Source organism: Nelumbo nucifera, chromosome 5, assembly GCF_055504915.1.
Source record: "Nelumbo nucifera cultivar China Antique chromosome 5, China Antique-T2T, whole genome shotgun sequence".
Lineage (NCBI taxonomy): Eukaryota > Viridiplantae > Streptophyta > Magnoliopsida > Proteales > Nelumbonaceae > Nelumbo > Nelumbo nucifera.
The window spans coordinates 84,388,572-84,410,374 of NC_142653.1; the positions used below are offsets into that span (position 1 = coordinate 84,388,572).

The following is a 21,803-nucleotide window of genomic DNA, read 5'->3' on the forward strand; positions in this document are numbered from 1 at the left end:
CTTACCCAGATATGGTATTCTTCATTGGATTGAATGTTGATGTGAAAATCAAAATATCACCCTTTGCTTGTTCTATAGCCTTCTGTTCACTGAGAACACAACCTAATGTTTCACCTGAAGAAAATGATCAAAGTCAAGAACAATAAGAGAAAATGATGAAGTCAATATCTTTTGTATACTCAATAGTTGTATAGCATTTTTTCAAATTATTGTAAATTTTGTTTTAATTTAATTTAATTTATTTGATTTTTTTAATAACGTAACTTTTTATTTTCAATTTGTAACTATATTGTATTTTTTATATTTTATTAATTTATTCCATTTTCCAATTTTCATATTTCATTCATCTAACCATTGTATGCTTTGTATCATTCAAAATTAAATGAAATAAAATTCCTATTTTTCTTCCAATTTGTTATTCACTTTGAGTCTTTATCTCTTTGACTTCTTATTTGGTTAAGTTTTTTTTTTCATTTCTTTGTTAGATTTCTTATTTTTCAATTAGTTCCCAAAGGAAAGTTAAATATTTTAGTTTTACTTAGCAAAGAAATAAAAAAAAAAATCAAAAATGTCAAAAAAACATAAAAAAAAACAGTCTGGCCCGATTCGGCCCACGCCCAAGGCCTAGCCTATGGTCTAGCCTAGCATAGCCTATAGCCCACCTGGCCCATGGGCCAAACACGACCCGTTTTACACCTTTAGTTATGTGCTTGTTCAAACCATCAGAGACACAAATTTGAGCCTAAGGCACACAAGTGTGTATTCTTAGGATATGCCTCCACACAGAAGGGATATTGTTGTTTTGATTCGATTCGTGGCACCCGCTTTGTCTCCAGGGATGTCACATTTGCTAAGTCTATTCCTTTCTTTGGTACTTCTCCTAAGGGGGAGCATTCTAAGGAGCCATTTGCTATGTCCCGGGCTATTCCTCTTCCAGTTCCTATTGAGTCTTCTATGGAGTCATCTACTTCTGTTACACCACCCACTATGTCCCCTTCGCGTGTTCCTACCCCTCCTCCTCCTGCTAATCCTCCCACGTTTCCTTCACATCCTATTTATCAAAGGTGGTACCAAAGACAAAGACTCAGGTATGGGCAAGTTGTTTCCACTCCTTCCACAAAGCCTCATGCACCTCCCATCACTACTAAGGTCACAGGCCAGCCTTCCTCTAACCCATCTACTACCTTTCCAAACCTTGACCTTCATATTGCCCTTCGCAAAGGCAAGCAGAAGTGTATAGCACATTGTATCTCCAAACACCCATCCTACAGCCTTCTTTCCCCAACCTATTATTCTTTACTTGCCTCCATTTCTACACATGTTATTCTCAAGTCCGTACTAGAAGCCTTATCCAAACCAGAATGGAGGGATGTTATGATGACTGAACTAATTGCTTTGCATAAGAACCATACCTAGGATATTGTGGACCTGCCTGAGGGTAAGGAACCAGTTGGTTATAAATGGGTGTTTACTATCAAGTATCATTCTGATGGTACTGTTGAGAGGTTTAATGCTCGATTGGTTGCTAAAGGCTATACTCAGATGTATGGTATTGATTACCTTGAGACCTTTGCTCCTGTGGCTAAAATGACTTCAGTTCGAATTTTGTTATCTCTAGATGCTACCTTTGATTGGCCCCTTCATCAATTTGATGTTAAAAATGCCTTTTTGAATGGAGACCTACATGAAGAGGTCTATATATGTCTTTACCTCCAGGAGTGTATGGAAAGGAAATGCAAGGGAAGATGTGTAAATTGAAAAAGTCCCTTTATGGTCTCAAACAATCTCCTAGAGCTTGGTTTGAGAGATGCAGAGCTGCCCTTGTTTCTTTTGATTACACACAGATTCAGTTTGATCATACTTTATTTGTAAAGAAAAGTAATTCCTTGGTCACCTTTTTTATTGTTTATGTTGATGACATTATGGTTACTGGTAATGACACCCAGGAAGTGGTTAAGCTCAAAAGGTTTCTTAACACTGAGTTTGAGATCAAAGATTTGGGGGATCTCAGATATTTCTTGGGAATTGAAGTTGCTAGATCTAAGTATGGTATCTTCATTTCTCAACGCAAGTATGTCCTTGATCTTCTTGTAGAGACTGGCAAACTTTGTGCTAAACTGGCCTCCACCCCTATAGGCTTAAACCACAAGCTTTCTGCTACTGATGGTGAATTGTTTTCTAATAGCGGAGTGCTCCAGAGACTGTTTGGGAAGTTGCTATATCTTTGTATGACTCGGCCAAATATTTCCTATATAGTGGGTGTCATTAGTCAGTTTATGCATCCTCCTAGAGATACAGATTTAGTAATTGCAAAAAGAGTTTTATATTACTTGAAACGCAGTCCAAACATGGACATGTGAAGTTGGAAGAATACATTGATGCTGACTAGGCCGGATGTATTGATGATAGGAAATCCACCTCAGGATACTATGCTTTGGTAGCGGGGAACATTGTCTCATGGAGGAGTAAGAAACTGTCTATAGTAGCTAGATCTTCAGTTGAAGCAAAGTACAGGGCAATGGCACATGGAAGTGTCAGAATGATTGTGGTTGAGATCACTTTTGGGAGAATTGGGTATTGATTATGAAAAGCCAATGATGCTCTATTGTGACAATCAAGCGGCTATCAACATTGCACATAATCCCGTCCAGCATGATAGAACTAACCACATAATGGTCGACAGACACTTTATACGGGAAAGAGTTGCTTCGGGGGAAGTTTGCTTGCCATTCATTACTTAAGAAGAGCAGTTGGCTGATGTCTTGACCAAGGGTGTTCCAAAAGGAAAAATAACTCACTATATAACCAAGTTGGGCATGACTGACATCTATGCTCAACTTGAGGGGGAGTGTAGACAGACTCGGCCAAAAGGGCCCTAGTACTTGTTTATGTTTTAAGTAGCATCATGTTTACATTTTATGTGTTAATGGGCCTTTTTCATCATGGGCTTATTAACTTGTTTTGTGTTTCTTTTAGGTTATTTAAGTGCTGACCGCCCATTTAAGGGCTAAGATGTAATTAGCCATAGTTAAGTGAGTTTAATAAAAGATTAAGAAAGAGAGGAGTAAACCATTGAATTCTCTTCTCCTTTTTCTTCTTCTCCTCCATCTCCTTCTTCCTTCTGCTGTAATCACCTCTTTTTCTTTTTCTTTTTCTTTTTATTGTTGTAATCAGGTTTAATTATCAGATTTGAAGGACAGTTTTACATCTAAATAGAAGGCCAAGACTAAGTGAACATCTAAAGGAATTTTATTTTTTTTGATAATTGAAAAGTTACTTCATTACCAAAATGTAAGCAAAGTTACAGCACCCCAAAGAGAGGCACGAGGTGCGACCTCTCTCGAAAGTAAACGTGTAAGAAACCACAGTACACTATAATCAAACTAGAGATAGATATGCCCAACTAAAACTGAGTAGGAACAGAAAAACTTCCAAATTGGAGATAGAAAAGCAAGAGACAAGCAATGAACCTCTGAGAGAAAAAGCCTTTAGGGACACATGACTACCCCAAATAAATCCAACCTCGATAGATTCCGTAACCCCTCTATTAAGAGCAAGTAGAAAGATGATGAGAGAGAAATTTTTCCTACTAGTTCTTCCTTCTACAATAACTCATCAGACTGATCAGGTAATAAAGGAGCATCCTCCAAGTTCTCAAGAAGGAACACACATGACCTCCCTCCTTAGAAGTGCTCTATGAAAAACATAGCTCCAAATGTTCAACCCGCCATGGAAAAAAAAAAAGAAATTAGAAATGACTCCTTTCATAAGCACTTTTAATTGTATATTAAAAACACAGAATTACTATCTTAAGCACTAAATACAGTGATCTTGGAATATCCAAAAAAATGGAAACTTTCAAAAGTTATGACTTTGAACTGTATATCAAAATAGAACATTTCTTCATATAAGAAAAAAATAAAATCTAAAAAACAATGTCATCAATATACAACTTACATTAGCACTGTACAATAGTATACAAAGGTTACAGGAGGACAGAAAATGTAGAAGGATAAATACATTATGAGCACCACTTTTACTATGAATTCGACTAAGCACAAAAATCAATAAGTGGCATAATAGAATTGCATACCCATCTCCAGAAGATGCTGCAAGTTCTAGACCCTTGTTTAAGATCTGTTTCTGTGGAGGGATAGCACCCACAAGATGATAGCACTGGCTCAGCAAGCTATATGCTCTACACTTCAGTTCAAAACATGAAGGAATGGACTTCAGAAGTAATTGCTGTCCAAATATAAATGTTCTGTTAGAACAAATGAAATTATGCAACAAAGTATATGCCATATACTTTAGCAAAAAGCATGACAGAACTACAAATAGCAACTTCTGTACTAGTATTTTCCATTGGTAACTGTTATGATTCGGCCTGCCTTAGAATTCTATCTGTCTGAGATCGGTTAGGTAGAAAGAGGTAGAAAGGTGGAAGAAAGAGAGAAAGAGAGAAGGGGAAATTCTGGTTCGAACTGGAAGTCTCAACATAACCTTCTCCCAATCGGCCAGACAAAACTTATATTATTAAAACTGATTGAAAAGACATATGTGCCCTTATTTAAGTTAAGAGCACTGGTTCCAACACAACGTTACAGATCAGCAACATTAATCTAGGTATAAAGACAGAAATACCCCTACGCTAATACTCCCCCTCAAGCTGGTGAGTATATATCATATACTCCCAGCTTGTTACATATGTAGTCCACTCTTCCCCGACTCAAGCCTTTTGTAAATAAGTCAGCCCACTGATTTCCTATATTAACATGTGTAGTGTCTAGTTCTCCATTCAGCACCTTCTCCCTCACAAAGTGACAGTCAACTTCAATGTGCTTGGTTCTTTCATGAAACACAGGATTAGAGGAAATATGAAATACAGCCTGATTATCACAATAGAGCTTCATTGGAGTGTTGATGTTGTACCCTACTTCCTATAGAAGGTTCCTTAGCCACACTAATTCACAAGCGGTGTGCGCCATAGCCCTATATTCTACTTCTGCACTGCTTCTTGTCACAACCGTCTACTTCTTACTTTTCCATGTCACCAGGTTACCTCCAGGAAAGTGCAATAGACTGTAATAGACCACCTATGAGACATAGAACCGGCCCAGTCAGCATCAGAATACCCTTCTAATTCAAGTTTTCCGCCACTCTTGTATATCAGACCGCGACCCGGAGCCCCTTTTAGATACTTCACAATTCTCAGAACTGCATTCCAATGAGGAATCAGAGATTTTTGCATGAACTAGCTTACCACACTAACCGCAAATGAGATGTCTGGTCTAGTAATGGTTAGGTATTTCAGTTTGCCCACAAGTCGGCGGTATCTGCCAGGGTCTTCAAACACTTCGCCCATATCACTGCTTAGCTTGGTATTTGTGTCCATGGGTGTTTCAGCTGGTTTGGCACCCAACAAGCCTGTTTCTTCTAGCAAATCAAGCACATATTTTCTCTGGCACAGGTTAATACCATATTTGGATCTTACTACCTCTATCCCCAAGAAGTAGTTCAGCTTACCAAGATCCTTTGTCTGAAAATGATCCTGCAGATAAGTCTTCAGCCTGTCAATACCCATGTTATCATTTCCAGTAATAACAATATCATCTACATACACCACCAATAGTATTTTTCCTCCCGGAGAGTCATGACTAAATACAGAATGGTTAACTTTGCACTGTTTCATACCAAACTTCTTTACCACCTCGCTGAACCTACCAAACCATGCTCGAGGAGACTGTTTAAGCCCATATATAGCCTTCCTTAGTCTGCACACCTTACCATCCTCCCCCTGAGCAACAAACCCTGGAGGTTGCTCCATGTAGACCTCCTCAAGAAAGTCACCATGCAAAAAGGCATTCTTGATATCAAGCTGATATAGTGGCCACTCATACATGGCTGCAAGAGAAATCACAACATAAACTGACCCTATCTTAGCAACCGATGAGAAGGTCTCTGTGTAATCAGTACCATAGGTTTGGGAGTACCCTTTTGCAACCAATCGCGCTTTCAGGCGTTCAACACTACCATCAGGCAGATACTTAACCGTATAAACTCATTTACAACCAACAGCTTGCTTCCCAGAAGGAAGAGCAGTGAGGTCCTAAGTATGATTATGATGAAGGGCAGAGAGTTCTTCTTCCATGGCTCGGCACCACCCTGGAGAGGCAAGGGCTTCCTGGACATCCTTAGGGACAACAACTGATGATAACAAGGTGACAAACTGGCGATGGGAAGCGAAAAGGTGAGTAAGTGAAACATAATTAGAAATAGGATGAAGGGTGCAAGTGCGTTTACCTTTCCGCAAAGCAATGGAGAGGTCAAGCTCAGATGCTAAGTGTCGGTCTGGTGCTGGATCCGTCGACGGAGATGTAGCCAGAGGAGTAATAGCTGGTACGCGTGGGCGATGTGTATACACATGACGGATAGGTGGGCGTTCAACAGGTGGTGGCACCGGAGGCAAGGGTTTGGTCACGGCTGGAACCAAGGGAAGAGGGTCGACAACGGGAAGTGGAAGAGGAGGAGGTGATGAGGAGGAAGAAGCATCACCGGACCCCAAAAAGAACGGAGTAGACTCAAAGAATGTGACATCAGCACACACAAAGGACCGTCGAGAACTAGGATGGTAACACCTATACCCTTTCTGGGTCCGAGAATAGCCAAGGAAGATGCACTTAAGAGAACGGGCATCGAACTTGTCATTCCCGAGACCCAGATTATGGACGAAGCAGACACACCCAAATACCCTCGGCATAAGAGGAAATGGAGACAAAGCGGGAAACAAGACATGAAACGGAGAATGACCATCAAGGATGAGCGTGGGCATCCAATTAATCAAAAAGCACGAGGTAAGCACTGCATCACTCCAAAAGGGTTTGGGAACATGCATGTGATGCATGAGGGATCTTGCTGTTTCCAGGAGATGGCGATTCTTTCTCTCAGCCACCCCATTTTATTGTGGGGTGTAGGTACATGAGGTCTGATGTATAATGTCGTGTTGGTCCAGGTATTCCTGAAATGATGAGGATAAATATTCGCGGCCATTATCAGAACGAAAAACTTTGATGTGGGTACCAAATTGGTTACGAATCTCAGCATAAAATTTCTGAAAAATGGTAAACAATTCACTTCTTTCTTTCATTAGATAGAGCCACGTCATCCTTGAAAAATCATCTACAAAAATGACAAAATATTTGTATCCATTATATGACATCACTTTATAAGGACCCCAAACATCTGAATGAATTAAAGAAAAAGGACTCGACACACGGTTACCAACCCTAGAACTAAAGGGAACACGATGGTGTTTCCCAAATTGACACGACTCACAATCCAAAACAGAGAGCTGACTCAAGGACGGAACCAAAGACTTCAAGACTTTTAGCGACGGATGACCAAATCGGCAGTGCCACTAGAGAGGAGAAAGGGATGACTGGAGAGCTGTTGAAGTTCTACCACCACCACCATCAAGATAACACAGTCCACCAGCTTCATGCCCTCCACCAATCTTCATCCCCGTCTTGAGATCCTGAAAAACACACATAGAAGGATAAAAGGTAATGGAGCAATTAAGTGATTTGGTCAGCTTACTGACAGACATAAAATTAAAAGGCAATTTAGGAACATACAAAACTGAGGAGAGGGATACAGGATCTAGGTCAACATTACCAACACCACAAATTAAGGATGTGGAACCATTAGCAAGGGTGACAGATTGGAGTTCCAGTCATGTGATCGGAGGCTCCAGAGTCAATGATCCAGGGATTGGGTGTGGATGCCAGACAAACCATACCTGAGTGAGCGAAAGTCGTCGTGTTCTGCTGTGATTGGATAAACCTCTCATATTCATCACGGGGAACACTCACCATCTCCTTCACGGGACCATCTGTGGGTGTAGGAGGTATCTGATCAGATGAATGATTCTCCTGTCTAAAGCTAGAGCTTGAGTCACCGGTCGCGGCATGACTGGCCCAGGTTGAGGGTGGACCATGTAGATCATAACAATAGTTAATGGTATGTCCATCCATACCACAATGAGTGCACTTCCTCGGGCCTGAGCCACGCCCTCTACCACGGGCTCCCCCTGAATCTCTGCCCAGTACGACCACCACCACGATTATAAGTAGGCCCACCATTGCCACTTCGGCCATACACAGAACCACTACCACCACCACGGCCAGACAGCTGTTAGACAGTTTTGTATGCCCTTAGCTTCAATCAGAATGATGTACTTTATGAGTTTATTGTAAATGAATAAAGATACATATTTGATTCATGTTCCCTTGGTATGTTTCTGTGTAATACCCTTAAACTGGACACTACATGAGACTCGTGTTAGTTTAGAATGTTCACAGCCAGTGGGTCGGTCTGGGGAGACCTATCCTGACAAGGCTGACACTGTGGTGCCACCAAGTCGGTTGGGGTGGCCTGTCTCAGCTGCCAGGGTGAGACTCTAGGCACATACAGTGTAGGATTAATTGAATCTTTGAACTGGACCAGATTTCCAGTATTGCCCTGGACCTTGGAGATTGATGGGCAAAACTGGAAAGTTACACCCGACCCCTAGACTCGATTATGATACTGCACTAGGTGTCGGATTGGGCTATCTTTAATGTACCAATCAGTGAGATCCTTAGCGGGGGTCAAAACCTGGGTATGTTGGGACAGTCCGAGAATTCATCTGAGTGGGTGATCATAGTGACAGGATCAGCCCCTTTGTCGGACAAAGGTAATGATCAGGGATGCACTCTCACTGATGGAAGCCAAGACTGCTGGCAGCCGATTTCAATCGTTGAGATTTGTTTTTTGCAAAGTATATTTTATATGAGATATAAAAGTATATATATTATGGTTTCTAAAAGGTTTGCAAAAGGTTTTAATTCCTGGGATCCATATAAGTGGAGAGTGCAACACTGTTCCTTGCAGCCGAGGGAGAGGTCCTCTCTTGTCGGGCAGTGTATGATCATTATGGGCTGAGAGGTTAAGTGTAAGACCATTGAGGATAACACCTGATGGGGTAATCTTGCATCTGCCCACAGTCCCTGGGTGTTACAAGGTGGCTTGGCCCAGGGACCACTTAGTGTAAGTGTTGGGCCCATAGAGCCCATTTGATGGGTTTCAGGGGGTACACTGTCTTCAGCAGTGCATTCGGCCAGGCCTTGTAACAAAGGTTGGGCTGAACCCATGTGGTTGATGTGTAGATCAATGCTTGGGTCCCACGCCATACAAGGAAGCCCAACTGGGCAGCAGTTTGGAAGGCTTTTTGAGTACATAACCTTAAATGGGCCTTAAGCCCATTTCGAACTGGGCTGATTTGATCAGTCATTTAAAGGGGGCGAATTCTGAAGTGGGTCAGCTAAAAGGATTGAGCTTAGACCCTATACACTCAGAGAGTCCAAGATCTAAATGAGATTTAGATCTGGAAACCTCCTAATTAGACTAGGAGATAGCTGATCTGATCTGCAGATAAGATAAGGATTATCCCTTATCACTAAGGGACTTCTAACCCAAATATGATTTGGATTAGCAACTCCTAATCTGATTAGGAGCTGATCCCTTTGAGATTATAAAAGGGGAAGGGGGCGGCAGCCTTTTACATGATCAACGGCATTCTTCTCTTTGAAGAAAGAGAGATTGAGAGATTTCCTGCATACTGCGAATTCTCTCCTGCCACCACCTTCTTGCCATTGCCATTCCTTCAGTTCGATCTCCAGTTCTTGGGAGCAATCAAGATTTGATCTTGATCTCAATCTTTTGGGAAAAGATTGGTTGGAGCTGTACTCACAAGCCGTCCAGTTGATTCTTGCGAAGGGTCAAGTTCTTTTGAAGAACATTGTTGATTCTGCTCCATCCTTCACTGCGCCATCTTCAGTGGGAGCAGATTTTGGATCCTTCCTTGGGCGTGAACACCTCCATTGGGAGATAGTATTTCTCCGTATCAGGTATAATCCTCTCCCACTCCTTTTGGTTCAGATCTGATTCAGTTTATGGTTCAAGATTGATCCTTGAAAATATGGTTTTCTAAATAGGGAATACGATTCCCAGTTGAAGGGAGAGATAAATTTTTTGAAATTCGCCCCTTATTCCGCAATCTTTGGGCGTCCATAGGATGGATCTCTCATCCCCTTCAACAGCTCCCCTAGCTCCACCTCTAGTACCACGGCCTCTCGATACAGCTAAGGCAGATCCATCTGAGATATTAGAGTTCTCAGTAGATCCGATAGAAATCCTCCGGAGTCGAGCAAATACCTCTTCTAAGGAGGGAAGAGCTGATCCTCCTAATATTTGAGCCCGTACTGGTTCATATTCAGACTTCAGTCCCACCAAAAATCTAGTCACATCAAGTTGTCCTCTCTGTTGTTGTTGAATCTTGACATCAGAAGTGAGAGGGTGATAGACATTCAACTCATTACGTATGTTTCTCATGTTGGCATAGTACTCCTCAAGACTCTGATTGCCCTGTTGCAGGTTAAAGTACTCTTGATACAGCTGATACACTCTGGTTGTATTTTCCTGACCCGAATACAATTTCTTCACATGATCCCACACATCTTTGGCAGTGTCAAGAAACGTGAAGTTTACACTAATCCTGGGTTCCATACTATTCCACAACCATGTGATGATCTGAGCATCCTCTTGCTCTCAGTCCTCAGACTCGTGAGAGTCAGTGGAGGGTTTCTCCTCTCTTATGTGTTTTACCTTCTTCTTTGCCTTCAGAAAGACTTCGACGGATTTAGCCCAAGGCACATAATTCTCTCCATTTAGTTTAATGGAGGTCATCTGAACATTCAGGTAGTCTGTAGGCACCATCACACTAGGTTTACAATCACCGTTATCTCCCATTATGTTATCACCGATTCTGCACACTTGCTGAATTCTATTACCACTGAATTCTGCACACTGCACACAACTAGATGACACCTATCACACTGGTTTCAGCACTTGTTGTTGCTAAAAAGTGTGCTCTTTACACCACAAACCCTACTCCTACGACTACCTGAAATCTCACCACTATATGATTATAACTCTTCCTTCGAAATACACAAAAACCAGCATAAACCCTAACACATTACTGTCTGAAACCCTAGCATATGGTCTGAAACACACTTCCTATTTGATCCATAACAGATATCATACACTAAGATCTCTTACCTTATCACAGAAGTAATAACCACACGAGCAGGAAATCAGTCCACACACGACAGCCACTGCACCACACAGATCGGCCCTCTATTCTTCATCGATTAGGGGAGGGCGATCTTAGAAACCACAACAACCGACCACACACGACCTGACTAGAGGCATAGAAACCTCCAAGGGAAGAGGGCGATCACTCCTTTTCATCCCTTTCCCTTATCTCCAGTCGAATGCAGAAAAAAAAAAAAAAGGAGAAACCCTATATAGGGTGCGAAGAGAATAGAAATCTAGGCAGATTCAATCAGCTCTGATACCATGTTATGATTCGGCCTGCCTTAGAATTCTATCTGTCTGAGATCGGTTAGGTAGAAAGAGGTAGAAAGGTGGAAGAAAGAGAGAAAGAGAGAAGGGGAAATTCTGGTTCGAACTGGAAGTCTCAACATAACCTTCTCCCAGTCGGCCAGACAAAACTTATATTATTAAAACTGATTGAAAATACATATATGCCCTTATTTAAGTTAGGAGCACTAGTTCCAACACAACATTACAGATCAGCAACATTAATCTAAGTATAAAGACAGAAATACCCCTACGCTAACAGTAACAATATCAGAAAAGGATTATTAATAATAACCTTAAAGATGTTTCTGCCGCTAGTGTGAGAATGCACAAATGGAATAAATTTTTCTGTAGGTACGAAATTTTACCACAAGAAACCCTAAACAATTAAAATATTTCAAAAAATAAAATAAAAGAAGCATGCACGGAACTAAAAAATACCTATGAAAATTGACTAAATTTTCAAAGAAGAATAGCAACAGCAAACAACTTAAAGAATCTAGTGATGGATAGAGGAAGGTGCCAGAATGCACCCACTGTTGTCGCCTTAAGCAGGAATTGTTTCAGGGGAAGGGTGGAGAGAAGCGATACGCTGCCTCGGAGGGAAATGCTTGCAGAAAACAGGGAGGTTCTAGACAATTGTAAGACAAGAGATGGGAATGTTGGGAAACAACTGAAATGACCAGAAGTGGCGGCTGAATTGAAGGGCTTCAGGCCAATTAGTTTAATTAGCATAGTCTACAAACTTGTAGCCAAGCTGTAAGCCACAAGGATTAGGAGAGTCACAGGGAAGGTAATTTCAAAGACCCAAGGGCGTTTTGATTGCCAGTGAGCTGATTGGTTCTAGATTAAGAAGTGGGGAAGGTGTGTTACTCAAGGCTGATTTGGTGAAGGCCAATGACCATGTTAATTGGTCTTTTCTTGATTATATGCTAAAACGAATTAATTTTGGGTCAAAATGGTGATCGTGGTGGGCTTCTCTAGGATTATCAATGGTAGTGCACATGATAGATTTTTCAACTCAAGAGGAATAAGACAAGGGGATCCACTTTCCCTCCTTTTTATTTGCATGATGGAGGCTTTACGTAAAATGGTTCAAAAAACAGCAGAAAGAGGCTTGTTAGAAGATTTGAAAAATGATGATAGGACTATCCATTTGTTAAAATTGGCAGACAACACACTTTCTTCTGTAAGGCTGACAGGGAGCAAGTGTTAAATTTAAGCTATATCTTGAAATGGTTTGAGGTGGTTTTAGGTTTAAAAATTAACCTATACAAAAGTGAACTTTATGCAATGGGGTGAACATTGATATGTTGGCTGAATCAATTGGCTGTAAAGTTGGGAAACTATCAACAAGATATTTAGGCCCGCCACTGGGGGAGAAATGTGTTTCCAAATCTATCTGGGATCCTGTAATCAAAAGGGTGGAGACAAGATCAGCTGGATGGAAGAGTAAATGCCTCTCAAAAGGCAGCATAGTCACCTTGATAAAAAAAATAAAAATAAAACTAAGTGTTTTGAGCTCTCTTCCAACTTATGTCTGTCCCTTTTCCCTATACCTTCCAATGTAGCCAAGAGACTAAAAAGATTGTTGAGGGATTTTTTATGGGAGGAGTGTGAAAATGACAAAAAAAAAACACCTAGTAAACTGGAACAGAATTTGTAGCCCGAAATGGGGGGAGGGGGGATTGGGTATAAGAAGGTTGAAGTTATTCAAGAAAGCACTTTGGAGACATAATGAAGATTTGGACCAATATCTTATTATTTACAATACGATTCACAACTTGAACCATGAATCCCAAGGGATTTGATTTGAATCTTATGTTTGAATCCTTTTTTGCAAAAATCCTATGATTTGGTTCATAAATCTTACAATTTATGGGATTCTTACAATTCAAATCAATTCATTTAAGAATTAGTTCTATACTTTGTCACTTTGTTTTATTTATACTTAGTATTTTAGATTTGTCAAGGGTGACTTGTTTTAAAGGCCTTACTAGATATTGATTTATTTACATTATGTAGGACCACACATATTGAGTTTATTTTCCATTATATGTAGGATAAAGAGCCACTGAATGTAGGTTATTTTACTTTCAAACCAAACTTGATTATATCATCTTAGACTCCTATTATATAAGTGGTAAATTGTATATTTTAGGTACATATATAGTAGCTACCGATTAAAAATAGGGTAGGATTACTTTTCTATATATATTTAGCCTCATATTTATATTTAATTGTTTGAAAAATATGCCAAAAAAGTAGAATCACTTTTCTGTTGATCACCTGCGTATTCATTGCACAGTCTCTTCCAAAATCTGGGAGCATTTCCTCAAAGCAAATTGTATTAGTTGGGTTATTCCTTGCTCAGTTAAAGATATATTGTGGTGTTGGAAGCTGCCAGGTCTGAACAAGAAAGGGAAATATGTTTGGAAGACCATTCCTGCAGCTGTCCTTGGAACTATTTGGGCAGAAACAAATAACCGAGTCTTCTGTAACAAAGAAAAAAGTGTGGATGAGTTAATTTGAAGTTCTGTGAGTGGATTGATGTCTTGGGCCACAGTAGTTAAAGAGTTTAAGCTTTGGAGTTATTGCAAAATCTGCACTCTATTAGCGCAAGCACAGATGAAAGCAATGAAAGAAGTTGGAGATGGAGCAAGGATGGCATGTTTTCAGTCGGAACTTTTTATGAGTGGCTCGCTGTATTTGAGGAAACTAATTTTCCTTGAGCTAGGATATGGCATACTGGAGCTCCCACAAAGGTTGCTTTTTATTTTGATTGACTGTTAACAAATTCCTGACTGCTGATAACTTATTCTAGCAAGGTTGCCATGTAGATGATACAAACTGTGTTTGTTGTAAAGAAGAGATGGAAACAGTAAATTATACAATTTTGCATTGTTCTTTTATCAAAAGATTGTGGCTAGGTTGTTTGACCTTTTTTGAGGTACAGTGGTGTTTTCCTGAAACCATGGAGGATGCTGTTAGAAGCTGGTATTTATTTAGCTTGAGTAAGAAAGGAAAAGTGGTTTGGAGAATCATGCCTTTAGTGCTGATTTGGACTGTCTGGGAGGAAAGAAATGGAAGAATTAATGAAAGGAAACAAAAAGAGGGAAGAAGACATTTTAAAAGCTCTATGGGGAAGATTGCACTCTTGAGTGGCAGCTCACAGATTGTTCAGGAACACTCCATATAATCATTTTTGTTCATGATACTCTTTTTGTAAAGTAATTCTTATTGATATTAAAGCATTGGGATGCACAGCTCCCAGTTGTGTTTAGTTGTAATGGCTGTTTTTGTTTCTTGATTTTAATACAATACCTCACACTTTCTTAAAGAAATGGTACATAACAACCAAATTTGACAAAAGAAATGAATACACAGCAACCATTTTTTTGTAAAAGAAACATGGCCCACAACTCACATTACCGAAAAATAGCATAACCCAAAACAGCTGAACTGGAAATTGGACAACAATAATTTTTTCATCTCACTTGACAAGTAAAAGTTGGTTGCATAAGTGGGATTCATATGGGGTCATAAAGAGTATAAGCTTTAAATCACCCATTAACTGCTAAAATCAGAAAAGGTTTCATTAGATTAAATACATGCCAATTGCCAACGTTACTACAACAGAGAAGGTCACTCAATATGCTAGATTGTATCACTATATCAAAATTTCCATTTAAAGCAAGGAGTACACAAATAAGAGCATTTGATGTAAAAATTGTCATTCAAGGTTAGTTCATAAGTAAAGTGAACCCAATCTATCTTAGTTCAAATGACTGGCCCCAGCCCCCAAGTCCTCCTGAGCCAATTCTCCGATGGACATTGAGATCCGCGAAAGAAAATGGAATTGAAAGCATAAAATCCGCAATATAAAATATGGAAGCAAATGCTTAAAATCTACTAGTAATGGAGAAAACAAATAATTTGCAGAGTTAGCTCCCCCGGTTTCATTTTCAACATAATCCAGAGACACCTTAAACAACCCAGAAACAGAACCTTATCCCGAGCATCACAAATTTCCGTCAAAATACTCGAGTCTTTAAAGAATAGCAACATAAGAGAACACGAGAGACTGCACGGAACAGGGGAAAAAGATGCAAACAAGAGAATTTGAACCAAGCGCTGACAACTGACCGATCGTTCGAGGTGAGACTTCGCGTGATTGACATTGTGCGTGTGCTTCAGCAGAAGAGTCGCAATCCGAAGCCGAGTCTTGATCTCGATAATCGGGAGGAATGATACGTGGCTCTGACATATAGCTTCTAAGCACTTGACGGCCTTCCCGATTTCCCCCTTCTTCTCGTGGAAATCGGCGAGGCCCCACAGTCCCTCGGCCAGAGCTTCCATTTTTCGCCGTAAAATAAGAAATTTTACGGCCGGCTAGGGTTCGCCAAAAGGTTTTCGCATGGAGAGGTAGAGAAAATAGCGGGAAACAGAGCTATGATTGCAGAAGTCAAAGAGACACGACGACGGACGGGGTTGCGGTGGGGTGTTGTAGAGAGAGAGTGTATATGTTGTTTTGTGGCTGCACCTGCACCTCCTTATCAACGACCTTGGACCTTTTTAAGCTCAAAGCGCTCGATAACGGCTGCTTGGTCTGAATGACTGATTATTTTTCCTTTTAAATATTTCTTTTTTTCGGCAAAAAAGAGACTGATCCGAATCGCGGGCGTTTATTGAATATAAACGCTGCCACATACGTGCCAGTTCATCATTTTCGCATTAGATACTTGTAAAAACATGCCTTAATAACTGTAAAAACGCTGATACGATGCCTAATAACTCCTAATGGCGCCTAAGTGTCCATAAACAGACTCATTATTACTTTTATCAGTTTTGCAAACAAATTAATAGCATAGATATTTTTTCCCAATAAATGTCCACAGTTAATCTAGCTGGTCATAGATATTTTTTCCCAATAGCATTGATTGATTATTTTCAACAAATATTTGTTGAGTTATCTATATTTGGGGAGGGCTTGTGCGTTGGAGTCGATGTGCCTTGATTCAGTGTGGTGGTTAAGTTATCTATATTCTCGAAAGGTTACCTGCTTATTTCAACTGTGATTCTTGTGTGTGTGTGTGTTTGATAATTATCGTGATTTTTGTGTTTAGACTTTGGAATTGTGTGTGTGTGTTTGGTAATTATCGTGATTTTTGTGTTTAGACTTTGGAATATGATGATCTATTTTTTGGAATTTTTCCAAACACATTTTTCTTACATTCATGTGAGATCAGCTCTTTTTCTTTTTTGGGAAATTTACACACTAGGCACCCACATAAATATTTATCGTCGAAAGCGGTGTACAACGATTGAAATATCCCGATTCCACAAATGGAAATATTAAAACTCAATTCACTCCACTTACAGAAATCCCATGCCATTCATGTGTTATGAAATACCTAAAATGCCCATCGACAAATGCTACATCACCCCATATTCTAAAATACAAAAAATGCCTATTTGAGATGCAAGTGAGCAGTAATTTCCCTTTCCTATTCCCCTATTGAACAGCCTAAACATCTTCGTCAAAAAATCTACAACACAATGCCTTCGATCCTCTTCACCGATGCACACCGACGAAAACGTAGATATCTCCCTCTTCCCCCGTTGAAGTCTAAAATACAGCGCCTTTGTGGGAAAATCAACAATGTCTTCAATTCTCTTCATTGGTGCATATCAACGAGAGCGGAGATATATCCCTCCATTCTTTTTGTCGTGTCTTCTTCGTCGGAACACAATCAAACAACGGGCATACCTACTGCATAGGGTTTTTTTGAATTCATTTAACATATCAATTGAATTCAAATGTATGTTCTACATCAAATTTTTGTGGTGGATTATGCATCTAGTCTTTTTCTTTAATCTTTCGTTGCTTTTCCTAGAATCCCATTGAATCCGCATGCAATTTGGAAAAAAAAAAGTAAATTAGTCCTATTTTTTAGTTGAAATAAAATAAATATACCCCTAAATCAATAAGCTTAACCATCAACCATTTAATATGTACAACCAAATTAAAAGAAATATAAGATACATTATATTATTCGGTTGTAAATTGTTGTACGGATTTACAATTATCTATATGCGTCAAGGAAATACTTACAAACAATGGCATATGGAGGAATTGGCATAAGATGTTCTTAAAACAGCTTAGGGAACTTATTGCAAGGTTGTTCTTGAGAACAAAGCATGTCGAAGCAATGGAAGGTTTTGCAAACACTTCTTGTGCATCCTGTATATCGCATTTGATAAGACGCTTATTCTTAAGCTAGTTCAGTGATGGGATTTGGATAATTCATTCAATCTAGGTGGTGAATCTATACCTTTCATTGAGTGCAACATTATGCTCATATTGGGCCTGAGATTACACGAACAACTCATAGATACAAAAATGGATATTCTGAACTCAAACTTCATTCGTCACTTGTTTGGTGGTAATGCTAATGCATCAACACAATTATTATTGACTTTGGTGGAGTAAGGTTTTGGGTATAGTGCATAAGTAGTCATAGGAAGCCATTAAATGCGTGGTGAAGTTGCTTGTTTGCATCTCTTTGGTTCGGTATTGTTCTCTTAGGGTGGCCCTAAGGTGAGCCTTATTTGGGTGGACTATGTTAATGACCTAGTGCACATTGGGATTATTCATAGGTGTGTTGTGTGTATCAATCCATACTACATGCCCTTAATAGAGTTGCTAATAGTGTTCATAGGTCTAGTATCGATGGTTGAGCACTATATTTAGGCTATGTGTTTGGTTATATTGTTGTTTTGACAGCGGGTGCTAATCTCTCTCATATATATTTTAGTTTAATTTCTCATGTTATATGGCGTTGAACAATTTTGTTTTTGTTATTACTAGAAGAGTAAAATCTTTGGTACTCTTCACTTGCAAGCATAGTTGTACAAGCATAGTACAACGTTCAAGTCTACAGACCCCACTGTCATGCCACGATTATTCAAACGGGGCGATTTAATGTGTAATTGGAGTAACAACAGTACAAACTTCTTAACAAAAATAACCACCGGAATGGTAAGTGCCATATATGAACCCTTGTATATTCTATTCATATTATCATTTGTAATGCCTTGATTTTCATTTAGGTCTTTCCCAAATTATGACTATAGTATTTATAATAAAAACCCCTATTTATTTCTCAAGTGATTGATAACCTAACCCTAGTAGATTATAAATTGAGGTTGCTCAGTGTTGGTTTGTTAGGAGATGAGATGGATAATTCATTTGTAATCTCATACTGAACACCTTATATTACATCATTCAAATATTTTGTTGTCACATATTAATCACTTGTGATTCATGTGGTGCTGTTGGTGGCAATTCATGTGAAGATCATGATGCTATAAAATTTAGTCATTCCAAGTCTATAATTAGATTTTGTTTATAAAATTTGTCTATATGGAGGGTTTGGTTTCACTCACTTAATTTCCTTGTTATGTAAGCCCTCTTGCCTATTTCCACTGCATAGGTTGATGATGGTCCAAGCACATAGAACCATGTAAGTGTTATCTCACTTTGAGCATAACAGTGGTATGCAAAAGTTATGAAGAATTATTTAATTTTATTTCCCTATTTACTTTAACTAATTTGGACGGATGCTCCTGGTGTTGTAGGGCATGTGTCCATGATGTGTTGATTCGATTAAGTTCGAGCAGTTGAGCCAGAATGCCAATTAGGCAAACTCTTGTGTCAGAGAGATTGATCAATTGCAGGATGAGGTTGATCGACTGCGCGGAATATTGGTAGCAAATGACATTGATCTTGATGTTCGACCTAGCGTAGAGACTTTGATCAACCAAATGAAATACAGAGGGAAGAGGTACCACCCTTCGACGATGAGATGTTGACCTCACCACCTATTGGCTAACATTTTGCCTCACCCGTAGTCAGTTAAGGATAGCTTTCTTGCTTCGTACGTTATTGTTTCTCCCAATACTTGTGGTTTGGGTGTGTATAGATGGGGCACACTTTGGAAAAGCGAAAATGTTTTCTCAACAGTGTTGTTGTCTCCCTTTGTTGACCTTTGAGTGATGGTCGGAAGGTGGATAAGGAATTTGCCATTGCGGCTTGTGCTACTCGAGTAGTATGGAAAAGATGAAGTGAAATGTAAATTTCATGCAATGTTATGAATTTATTGTTTACTCATGCATAGTTTTAATATGGCAGATCGAAAATGGTGCATTGGCCTAAGCATCATTTAATCATAAAAATAGTTGTCTACGAATGACTTGGAGTTAATGTGGAAGTTTTCGCACAAGGACAATAGGTAGTAATAATGCAATATGTTTCATTTACTACATAAGCCAAGCACCCATGCCACATATGTACTTAAACTTGTGTATACATTGAATATGGATGAATACGTGTGGAAGATCGACGATCTTTCTCTAAGTAAATTTAACATCCTCCCTATTTTTAAAATGGATGTATGGTTGTCCAAAGAGGCAAACATTAATGCTTGTGTACTTATTTTTTATGAAGTAAGTTGTAATCAATGATATTTGCATGTTTGAAAAACTTGATCAATCATTCTTGCCCATTTAGAATAGGTCATTAATACATGTGTTATCATACTTAAACCGATGAGATGCAATATAGTGAAATTTCACTTCACTGTGTGCCTACATTATCACATGTTGAATATGGTGTGACATTATCGATTATTTGTATGATATGTACATGTGTGTGTATATATGCATATATATGTATGTATGTATATGATGAAGTATTTATTATAATTTCTGATTGTATATTTTAGGGGTATGCAAATGTTGAAATGGCAACAAAGTTGGATCAATAGTTGGCACCTACTGGAAAATGTGATGTACAAAAGGTATTCACCTCCATCATTGAACGCTCACATTGGTAACTCTTGCTAGTAGAACTTGTGAAGAAGAAATTTCACTTTTATAAATGCCATTCTACATGCGCTTTGCAGAAATGATGGTATGCTACTTTCTCGTTGTTTATGTGTTATATGTTTGAATTGTCAGAGTATTTCTTTAACATGGATTTATATGTTGATAAAATAGCAAGAATTTTATAAGTCGATCTTGTGTAAAATTATAAATGACATTGGTGGGTAGCCTTATAAGCCCGTTATTCGGGTCCCAGCAGAAAGTGTACATGTTGTTACCCATCTCTGCAACATGTATATGCTAACGTGTCTATTGAATCCATTGCTAAATATGGGTGTCACTATTTTGCTTGCAAGGGTGATGACTATGTATTTGTCCTAAAGTACATGAGTTACCATTTTAGGTCCTCAACATTCAATTTCTCATCAATATATAGTGAACCTAATCAAGCAACAATTTTATATCATCTATTAATAATTTTAGGATACAATTGGAGTTAATCGATGAGATGTTAGAGCATAAATATTACGGAATAAGATTAATTATATTGCCTATAATTCACCTAGGTATGCCACCAATCATTGTTCTATGTTTCAATTGATTTGCGATAAAGATGCACCACATAGTGTTGATCCATCCAAGGAAAAACAATACGACAGACCACCCAATGGCAACACTAGAAATTTATAATTGTATTTGCGAAGCCCTAAGTATGAGTGGTCAGTCTTTTTTATTTATTTGTTTATGTATTTATTATTTTGCAAGAGATAGTCATATAAATTACAATGGGCAACCCTACCCACACAAATGGGGGTAAATAATGAAACCAAATAAAAACAAAGGGTAAAAATACAAGTGACTACACCAAAATATGTCATCTCCATAATTTTTTTCCTACTATTAGAGGGACAAGTGAAATTAAAATTTGATTGGTGCTCATTTTGCAACTAAGGGCCAACGTTCACTTGGGAGAGTTGATTATAGCATATTGATGGTCAATTGGGGAAGTGAACTCTGTAAGAACAAAGATTATCACTTTTACTATGTTTCAGAGTAAGATTCAAGGGACTATATATAATATTGATTGAAGGAGACTCTCATGTTGTGGGGTCTTGACTATGATTTTCTGGTGTTCCATGTCAATTTTTGCACTTTATATGAGTGGGTTGATATATGGCCACTTGCATGATATGTTTATTCAATGGGTTTCGTGATCAACTAATTCCCTTTGGATAAGTATTGAGGAACCTCTATTTGAGAATAGATTGTCAACTTTTGTGAGATGTTTATTGTAAGGGTTATCCCCCTTCTCTCCACATCAAAGGGGGAGATTTTACTATAGAAGTCTCCAACATTGCAAATTCCAAATGAATGCACTGAAATCATGTTTTCTAGGTTCAAGATGTGGAGCCCACTTAACCTCTTTAGTCTTTAAG

General features: G+C 39.0%; 1 protein-coding gene across 5 annotated transcripts in view; it reads right to left on the reverse strand.

The window, feature by feature from the left end:
• LOC104612959 (Tetratricopeptide repeat (TPR)-like superfamily protein) overlaps positions 1 to 16,107 on the reverse strand; it is a 74,181-nt gene extending 58,074 nt beyond the window's left edge. For 2 of the 5 annotated variants that reach the window (XR_016076158.1, XM_088887463.1), the window contains exon 1: positions 4,094 to 4,233. Coding sequence is in view for 3 of the 5 variants with exons in the window: in XM_088887463.1 (XP_088743589.1) it covers positions 4,094 to 4,097 (4 nt within the window). In the remaining 2 variants the exon portion in view is untranslated. Of the gene's footprint in view, positions 1 to 5; positions 115 to 4,093; positions 4,246 to 15,627 lie in introns of those variants that run through there. The other 3 variants (XR_016076157.1, XM_010280627.3, XM_088887462.1) reach the window with 3 other exon arrangements.
• Between the last annotated feature and the right edge of the window lie 5,696 nt (positions 16,108 to 21,803).